This window comes from Lactuca sativa, chromosome 5 (genome assembly GCF_002870075.4).
Source record: "Lactuca sativa cultivar Salinas chromosome 5, Lsat_Salinas_v11, whole genome shotgun sequence".
NCBI classification, from domain to species: domain Eukaryota; kingdom Viridiplantae; phylum Streptophyta; class Magnoliopsida; order Asterales; family Asteraceae; genus Lactuca; species Lactuca sativa.
In genome coordinates, this window is record NC_056627.2 from 127,489,633 (window position 1) to 127,500,376 (window position 10,744).

Here is a 10,744-nt window from a genome sequence, read left to right on the forward strand (position 1 = left end):
TAACATATGGATTCATATATCTATCAATTGTATTGTAAATTGTAAATTAAATAAATAAGCATGCTTATTTATTTTTGCTTGTGTCTCGTTTCCTCCAAAACTTCTAGATACGTTGTGAGCATGCTATAAAAATTGATTAACATGCAGGTTGTGAGCATTAAAGAAGCTTTTGAGAAAACTATGAGACAATACAATTGTGAGTTTGCTTTTGTCCTCAACCGTGCTTCCAATCTTCATCTTGTTGAGGTTTGTTTCAGGGAGGGCAAAATATATATTTTTATATTTACATAAAGGAAAAAAGTTTGGATTAGAAAATGACATGTTTACCCTTGTAATGAAAAGTTGTGTTTCAATTTTGGTCCTTATTTTTGAGGTTCTTGTAAAGGTTTTGGTCCTTGAGTATAGCTGATTTTTTCCACTTTGGACCCAAAAATAGTCATTTTCATTGGAGAAGAGGCCAAATATGCAAAAAGGAAACTGTAGGGACGAAAAGAAAAAAGAAATCTATATTTAGGGACAAACAATTGTAGTTGGTTCAACTGAAGACTTTGATCCTTCAAAAGGCAAGACTTTAGTTGACCTTCTAGTCCTTGTTGTTTCACTTTGTTGTGATTTTGGTCCCTCTTACTCGCACCGTTAGTAAAATGACAATTTTACCCCTAGCCCCTTTCTTATAAACCAAAAAAAAAGCAAACCATAACTTGTGTAAAAATTCAAGACCCCCTACAGCTCTTGATTCAGTTCCCATCAATTCAATTAATCCTTCCCATTCCTACATATATATATACATAAGGTATTAATAAAAATCATACATACATACATACATACATACATACCTACATACATACATACATACATAAGTGAAGAGATTTTTCACTTAAAAGCATATAACCACTTCAGAAGTTGTAGGTCTAGTTGATGGTGGTTGAGTGCACATCAATGCTATCTTGATGATCTCCACAACATGTTCTACTGCATATTCACTAGGATCTAGTTTCTCATCCATTAAATTCAGATGCGCTCCACTCTCATGTAGATCCCGTCCCTATCATACACATAACAACAGAAAGGCTAGTAAGAACTTCTCACCTAAGCTTAAGGTCTCACTGAATACAAAATAAATCATTGAGTGTTTGAGATACCTTCATCATTAAAACCATAAATGAAAAGAACAGGTTGAATGAACCAACCCTTAATTATGAGATACTTACATGATCAAGGAGATTTTGAGTGACTAATTGGTAGTCAACATCCTTGTATCTCTTTCCACTAATGATTTCTAGGACCACCACACCAAAGCACCTACAAAAGTCACGATTTCATCTCTAGGCAGGAATGGGAATGGGAATACAGAAGGAGGAGCTGAGAGGTGGAGGGGAAACACAGACGAAGTGGGGCCCAGCTGGGTTGTAACTAATATTACCCTCACCAATGTCCGGTAACTCCAGTTGTGGGGGCCGCATGTACCCAGCAACCAATGGCACGCATAGGATTGAAATCTCTATTCGTGAACCTGTATACATTAAGTTTATTTTTAGACAACAAGGTTTCGAAATCAAGATATAAAATTTATTAATTTATTAAATGTTGAGATATTGAAAGAGGATTTGGATTATAAAAGGTTAGTAGTACCTTGCTTTGTGGAGAGAGGTGCATGGCCTCGCTTCCTCCCAGCAATCATCCAGTTTTCAGAATTTGCGTTTATTTCATATACTACCTCGTCCTGTTCGCAAATCAAATATATGATTTAACATTTAAGTCATTTTTACTTTTTTATTTCCAAAAAAAAAAAGTAAAAATTTTAGAAACTTACGTATTGTTCGTCCTCGAGATACTTAAACCTTTCAACTCGCCACTTCATAGTAAAAAGCTGGCCGACTCTAAGGCCTTCTGGAGGAAGGGGAAGAAAACCAACTGCCAAACAAGGTTCCAACACTGGTCTTTGTAAAACAAGAGCACTCTTAAAAGTCAACATCTGTGAAGACTCATCCTCAAACATAGGAGTAAGCGATCCATGATTTCTATCCCCAGATATTTTATATTTTATATTTAATATCGTATCACTATCAGGATTCATATCTTTCGCTTCATCTGTAAAAAAAAAAGAGAGATTGATTATTTTTTCTAAAGATGAGTGATAAAATGAGAAATAAAATAATGCTTGCCATTTGTGGGTAGGGATATAGTGAACAAGATTCCGGCTCTTGATGTAGAAGGAACTACAAGTGGAAAGAAGGCGGATGTTGGTCTTCCATTACTTTGACTTTCACCAGCAAGGGTAAAACCGTCTTTTAGGTCCAGCCAAGAATCGTGTATGGTTAAGTTAGCCTTCACTTGTGAGTGGAGTATCACCTGGGAATGTGAGTAAATAATTATTATTATTATTTTTTTTTTGCATTTAACCCTAACAAGACTTGAGATCAATATACCTGCAAAAGCAAGGTGCCATCACTGCATTTATCTGCTACACGTGTGCTGACATGGAATGGGTTGGTGAAGTGAACAACTATGGTCCTACAAATAATGGCAAGAATGTTCAGGTGCTACATAACCACTATTCCTGCAAAGATTTAACATTGGTTATTGAAAATTTACTTTAATCAAATTGAATTAGTAGTTAAGTTATATGTACTTTTAAACATACAAAGTCCCTGAGAATTTTGTGCTAAGATGAGTCGTATCTTCTGGTAGCAGTCTTATAAGCCCAAAATTTGCTATTTTTTGCTGCAATTCTCTATCAAGTAGAATGTTGCTAGTTCTTATATCTGTATGGATGATTGGAACATGGTACTTTTCATGTTGATATGAAAGACCCCCTGCTTCCTGTAAGAAAATCTTTCTGGTACCCATATATAAAAGAGCTTGATCGTCAATGTGGAAAGGGACAGCTAGCTGTTGAATTACCACTCTTATGGTCTGAATCTGAGCTCAATTATCTACAGGAAGTCCAATAAAGGTATATATATGTTCCTATCCTAAGTTTTGAATTTAAGAATAGACACCCCTGTGTTGTTGAATATAACAAACACATTACACATACATCCCTCCTATCAGGCTGAAGTTGTTGAAAGAGCAGAAGGCATCAGAAAAGAGTATAATGAGTTTGACACTGTCTGGTTCATGGCTGGATCCCTATTTCAGGTTGTTTAGCTTTTTCCTTGGTTCATTTTAGTTATTACTAATGCCTCACCCTGTAATCACATCCAAATTCATAATCAAAAATAAATAACTAGAATAAAGAAAGTAAAAGAAAATTTTAATATTATTTTAAAATCAGCTTCACCATGGCATTAAAATGCACGCTGGGATCTTCTTCCAAACATAATTATTTGGCTTAAATAATGCATACCGACTTTGCTAGAATATATATGGCCAGGTACTTGAACAAATCCAGCCTAAGAAAGAACCTAGCCTATCAGAATCAGGTACTTGAAAAAATCCAGCCTGAATAAAAGCAAAAAAAAAAAATTAGAACTAGTTGAAATAAAAAGTTGAGTGGGAAAAGAACAAGACAAAAAGTTCTTCATCATGATAGAAATACAAAATACTAATAATGTTAAAAAGGAAAAATGATCATAAGATGTGAAGGAAGATCAGGAAAACAGTCATCGAGATGATGCTTGGACCATGCTATTTGGCACCCAACAAACCTACATAGTCAAAAACACATTAAGGAAGAATTCAAGGCATGATACTATTGAAACTTAAATGACAAAGATCAATCCATGCAAGAGCATTCTTAGAATGTAGAGCACAAACCTTCAATGAAATCAAGCCTCAGGAGCTAAAGAAGAAAGAAGAACAAAAAACCAAGTTGAGGTTGTGTGGCTCTGAACTTATGTGCTCCTTCAACAACCATTTGTCAAACCACATCCTGTAATAAAAAAAATACAACATGTTTAATTTGAGTAACAATAGACATGGTCTACTAACAAAACCTGTAAATAAAAAAAATCAAACCTAGTATAGATTGCAGATCAGTGCAAAAGAAGAGTTGAGGTGTCAAGTTGATACAGGAGAAGAAGACGTCGACTTAGTCAAACCATTTATAGTGTTTCCTATTCATGCCCTAACCTAATTCACCCTAAATTTCAAAGAAATTGATCAAATTCTAGCATAACTATTAACCCAATCGGGCACATGAACTGGTGGATAAAGGAGAAACCGAAGATTGAGAATTCTAAATCACAAACTAAGATCAAAATCATATGGAAAAAATCTGAAATCATAAACTCATATGGGAAGAAATATGTGAAAAAGAATTTTGAAGAAAGAGAAACCGAATATAAACATTACCAGAATCAAAAGAGAAACCAGAGGAAGCGACAAATTCTCTCAATCCCTCCTCCGATTTCTTAAACTCGTGCATCATTGTATCGCCACTGGAGATAGAGACATAGAGCCTCAGGCTGCCATTGCTGCTTCCCAGCATGCAGTTTCACCTCGATTTGGAAACAGAGCACGAAACCAAATATGGCGGAGATCATCTTTTGGGCCGAGAGTTGTTTCTTCTGCTACTAAAGCGAGAACTGATCTCACGGAACTCGAAACGCAGGTGAAGAAATTGGTCAGCGACTTGAGCAGCGCTTCCATTGATACAGTCAGGAACGCCACCGGTGAACTCAGATTACTTGCGAGACAAATGAAATTGAAAGGTGAACTCAGATTACTTGCGGGATCAAAGATTTGGTGATATTGCGATTTTGTTGTGGGAGAAAAGAGGATTTGTGATGATATTAGGGTTTTTTTTGGGTATTAGAGTAAGAGAGAGAGTGAGTGAGAGAGAGAGAGAGAGAGAGAGAAGAAAGATGGAAATAAGATAGAGGATAACAATGGCGGCATTTCAAACTTTTGGGATTTTCTTTCCCCCCAGCTGCAAAAAAATAGAACGCGCCTTTCATTTAAAAAATATAAAGCGACATTTCTAGACGACGCCCATTTTTAATTAAGTGCCCTCCGTGTTTTTAATTTTTTTTCTTGGACATTAATTTTAGGGCACGCACAAAAGCGTGACCTCTATCCTTCAAAAGTTTGAAGAGATGACATTATTTTTAGAGCGCGTGCTTTTGCGTATCGTAAATCACCGCGTGTCATTGTTTGCGCGTCATTAAAGGCTGTTTTTCTAGTAGTGATTTAGGAAGATCATAAATGTCTAAACCAGACATCTTTTTGGGAGATATTCAAGATAGTTGATTTAAAGTCCTTAATATAACACCCAATATGCAATATTAAGGCTAGGACCCTACAAACTATTTTATAACTCGGAAGAGGGATGCCGTAATCCAAGCTATAAAATATTTGAAGGTAGGTGAATGACGATTCACCAATTTCCACCATGAAAACGACATAATTTAATTAGGTTTTACTTAGATTTGAAACTCCTAGATCTTTTGAGATTCATTGAACTTTTCAATGGCATGTTTCAATCTCGAGTGTGCCCTTCAGGTTTTGTGACTGGGATGTCGAGGATAACAAAACAAGGTGTGAATAACCATGCAAATATACTTGGTACCCTTAATATTTACCCCTTAATCGATGTGTCGGTTAACCACACACGCCCCACCGATACTATGATAAATATTAAGTTACCCTTTGCCTACCTTGTTAAGTCCAGTTTAGTGTGCATGTTAACCACACACGCTCCACTAACGACTTAAACACAGTGCAAAGTGTAATTTCATGGATTAGCACCTTATTCACATTTTCCTAAGTAACTAAGATTGGGTATTAATAAGAGTTTAGTTACTTAGTATTTATCATTAATACTTTTAATGAAAGGAGAATTATAGCCCTTATCCTACCTGTTCGACTAACGACCCTCCACCACTCAAGGAAGCGGTGGGTGAGAGTGGACACCCATTAAACTGGCATTTTATAGGCAGTAACCTTATACCCCCCTTATAGATCGCCTTCGTGAATGAGGCCTACTAAAGGTAAGACTGACTTGCTCTTATACATATATATATATATATATATATATATATATATATATATATATATATATAACTTATAATATTATAAAGTATAAGGGTTGAATTTTAACTTTTAAAATTCTAAGGGCTTAACTTGGAATTAAAGTATTCATAAGTGGAAACTTTTCAAATTCCAAAACTTGAGGGCAAGTTTTGAAACTATTCAAAACTAATTAATTCCATAACCTATGTGTTTAAAGTAGTTTAAATTCAAAAACTCTTCAAGTTCCATAACTTAAGGACAAGTTATGGAAGACTTTAAACTATTAAAGAATGTAACTTTTCTTTATTTTGTAACTTATGGAATTAATTAAGGTTACACATTTTATTACTTAATGAAGTGACTCTTGAACCTCCATAACTTGAGGACAAGACTCTTCATTTTTTGTAACCATTGCCAACTTTTATGAGTTTTATGAAACTTAAATATGACTTTTCATATAACTTGAGGACAAGTTGCAAAAACACATTTTAGAATCAACTCTTAGATTAAAATGGATTGAAAACACATAATCAATTGTGAAAACCCGAAATTTCCATTATGTACAAACCATATCAAATCAATAGAAGTCAGATCAGTTACAGAGAATTTCCAGACTTTTGGGTATAAGTTTAATTATTTCAGGATTTACACTTAAGGAGATATCAGGAGAGTGGATGCACTAGGGTTTTGTGCAACACTGTTATTTCAAAACCCTATTATATTAGAGTTCATTTCATGAATAAAATATTTTCTGCCAAAAATCCTAGGACTATACATAGGATTCTAAACCATATTTATTCATCAGTTACATTTCCAACTAGAGAAAAGCCGAATTCTATCTCTCAAGGATCTTCAAACTTTCGTTCCGAAAAGTGATTACTTCTATCTAGTGTTGTTTTAAAGCTTCTTATATGCTTAATACACTAGAAAGCATAGGAAAATACTAAGATCTGAGAGTTTACCACCCAAGAACACCTTGGGGAGTAAACTCTTTTATAAGGGCCAAAGTGTGCCCAATGTCCCTCCTAGCCTTGGAACTCAACCTAGAAGCTACCATGACATGTATAGACCACAAAATCATTAAGAAACAAAGTCTAGAAGTGCTTCACGGCCAAGGATGTTCTTGGGCCGTGAACTCCATTTTTAGGTGCCAAAACACCCTAAAAGTCTTCCTTAAGCCAAGAGACTAGTTTAGACGTGCACCCTAATGAGTTTAGGACTATCAAACACCATTAGAACACCAAGAGTAAGGTGTTCACGGCCCAAGAAGTTCCAGGGCCGTGAACTCCAAGCAATAGTGCCAAATGGTGCTATAAACTCTTCTAAAGCCTTGTAAACTAGCATAGTTTAGTTCCTAGATAAATTAGGGACTTGAAAACACCACAAACACCCTCCCAAGGGAGATTATGGCCGTAATCTATAAGGGATATGGTCCCAGGGTCGTAAACTCCTAAAAGGAGTTATATTATGCCCTAAACTCTTCCATAGACCAAGCCATTAAGTAGGAATGCTTCATAGGGCCTTATAGAGCATCAAACATCAAATGGTAACATACGTATGAGATTACAGCCGTAAACTCATGAATTTACGACCGTAAACTCATTTAGTAGGATCATTAGGGCCATCAACCTCATCTTGGAGTTTTCCTTGAGCCCTACACACAATAGCTTTCCCTACAAACACTTAGATGCAATCCTAGAGGCTAATAACACTTGATAAAGGTGTTTCGCATGTCCTAGGGTGTCTTGACTTGTTTGTTAGTTGTTTATAGACTAATTTGATACATATATGTGATATTATATGTTAACTAGGATCGTAGAGTGTGTTCAAGACTTCACTTGATACCTAGCAGTCCTAACTCTTCGGTTCATCCGTATCACCCACAACAGGTGAGTTCATACCCCTTAATCAATCTTTTAAATGTTTTTAAATACTTTATGGGGGGATACAAGTAGAATCATGCTACTTATTATATCAATCACATGTGATTAATAAGCAGCATTCAGATGATTGGCTACTCATTAGCCGTTTTACCAAACAATTTCCTTCAAATGTTTTTCATAAACACTTTATATGTTTAAAACTCCTTATTAAACTGTACATTTTACTTTGTATGTTTCATTTCAAATTCATTTGCAATTGTGTCTCAAACAAATGTTTCTTTTTACTTAAACTGTTTTATCAAACCCATGCTTTCAAACCATTTTATAGATTGACATCAAGTCGATCTTTTCTTAGATACAAAGCTTATTTTATGCTTTTGTATTATCAATTGCATGCCTATATATGTATAGTTATATAAGAAATATTTAAAAGACTTAGGAAGGCTATCCACCCTATTTCCTTTTAGCGCTTGAGATGTGGTATGGTGGGACATCGGGTATCCGTCCGAAGGTTGTTTAAAAATTAGTTATATATCATATGTACATATATAGTCATAAAGGTCCTTCTAGTTCATCCAATGCCCTTGGGTAGCAAGGGTATACATTCCCATGTTCATACGTACCAGTTAAGTTACTAGTAAGTTACCATATTGGTAGTTTAGGACAATACTAGAACTATTACTAGAACACGATATCATACAATGAGTCAGTTCATTCATGAGTCAATACTTTCTAGATAGAGAGAACATACATTACAGCTAGTACGCACAGTACATTACTATACATGCTAGATACACAGAGAACACACATTACAGCTAGTACACACAATACATTAGTATACATGCTAGATAGAGAGAGAGAACACACATTACTGCTAGCACACCTAGAACATTACAGTACATTATTATACAGGCTATCCAAAGGAAGAACACACAATACAACTAACTCATACATTACATATACAGTACATATACATTACATTAGTTAGGTGAGCCATTAAATGGGTCATGGCCCTACCTACCATGACCGTTTTTGTGTCCAGAATCTCCTTAATTGGGGAGCACAGGAGTTTGCGTATAGATTTATACTGGATTGACTATCCTACACCTTGCTGCTCGCTACTGTGGGACTTGCAAGTCTACGGGTGCCAAATGTCATTTCTTACGGCGTCTTACATGGTCGTTTTACTATAGTCGATAGCAGGATACAGGTCGATCACATGTTACTTTAAATTACATTAGATTTAAGGTAGTTAGTACGGTTGTAGTTAGATACTACACCATAGTACTGTTTCATTTTCCCATTACATTCACTTCGTGAACATTCACACAATACACGGTAATGTAAAAACTATATTTTTGGTTAATGATAGTCAGATTTGGGAAAATACACACTCTTACAAGAGCCACACACACAGACATTAGATGCCTTGGTAGAAGGATATGATTAGATGGAAACATAGGGCTTACTAGAATCATACAAAACATTTTTATACTTACAGTTCATATACATTTTCAATACTTACAGGTCATATACATACAAATACTTGCATACAAATTAAGACAATAAAATACTTATGATCTCACCAGCTTTAAAGCTGATACTCGCTTTCAAAATACTTGTATTCTCAGGTCGTCCATAGACAGGTACCGATGCAAGGTTCAGAGAAGATGGTGCTCGTTCAAGATTCATCTTTCATTTTGTTTAAACTTTAGTGTCTATTATAATTTGACAGGACACACTTGTATTAAAATTATATTAATAATGCAATGGATGATGTTGTTGCTTGTTTACTACTTTTCATTGTTGTGATATTGTACATGACGTCCTCTACCCCAGAACGTTTCCGCCGTTCTTGGTTTTGGGGTTTGACAGATTGGTATCAGAGCATTGTTTATAGTGAATTAAGTATATCAACCCATAAAAGATATACAGACTATAAATACAATGGGATTAAAAATACTCTGACCAAGATTTTATACTTTAAATAATAAAATATTATTACTGCGATGAATGATGTTGTTGCTTGTTTACTACTTTTCATTGTTGTGATACTGTACATGACGTCCTCCGCCACAGAACGTTTCCGCCGTTCTTGGTTTTGGGGTGTGACAGGGGCTCGGCAGATAGAATCTTGCCAATCTGGGTCCGCAGAGTGGCCCGAAATGAGATTCAAGGCAGGACAGCCTGATATCAGATCACCGAAGTTGTCGCCGATACGAGAATGCATACCCTCCGCACCATTCGTCTAGAAGATGCTCACGAGAGATCAGAGAGAAACCATGAAACCCTGCTGTAAAGCACTGGCTGAATCACGAGCCAAAGTCATAGAGCTCCGCGTACGCCAGAGGGTGTACGAAAGACACCTACTTGATGTGGAACGTCAACTGGCTGAACTGAGAGTTCACCAGAGGGATGACCGTCGCTAGTAGTAGATGTTTTACTTTGTTGTCCTTGTTAAAAGGAATTGTTTTTCTGTCTTTGCCCGATGTGGCATTTTCTATTAAATTATCTTGTACCATAAGTACTTTTGGTTAGGTCTTTATGCTGTCAAGGACTATCTTCTCTGGATATGATGTAAGACCTTTTTACAAGGTCATTTTCCCGAACTTGTACGTCATGAATATCAAAGATATTGACAGTCGGCTAACTCCTGTGTCGTTCTTTATTCAAGTACTCTTATCATACTTTCATTAGAGTTTATCTGAAACTTGCTTTAGTCAAGTCATTGAACTATAGTAATTTAACTCCAGAGACATTTCCAAGTCTCTTTCAGTGGTTGGATCATGTTATTCACCAACCAACGATACCCCGGCTTGAACGACAAACGTCTTGAGACCATTCTACAAACACACTTCAATTCCGTGCTAGGACTGCATCATAGGGATGTAGGTCAACCTTTCGAG

General features: G+C 35.9%; 1 protein-coding gene across 1 annotated transcript; it reads right to left on the minus strand.

Annotated features, from left to right (window-relative positions):
- Positions 1–1,801: 1,801 nt before the first annotated feature.
- On the minus strand, positions 1,802–4,593 carry LOC128134207 (trafficking protein particle complex II-specific subunit 130 homolog). The gene is made up of 7 exons (XM_052771682.1): positions 4,443–4,593; positions 3,934–3,938; positions 3,869–3,874; positions 3,430–3,444; positions 2,430–2,543; positions 2,166–2,352; positions 1,802–2,091 (listed from the first exon to the last, which is right to left on the minus strand). The coding sequence occupies exons 1-7, from the start codon at positions 4,591–4,593 to the stop codon at positions 1,802–1,804; spliced, it is 768 nt and encodes a 255-aa protein (XP_052627642.1).
- Positions 4,594–10,744: the final 6,151 nt, after the last annotated feature.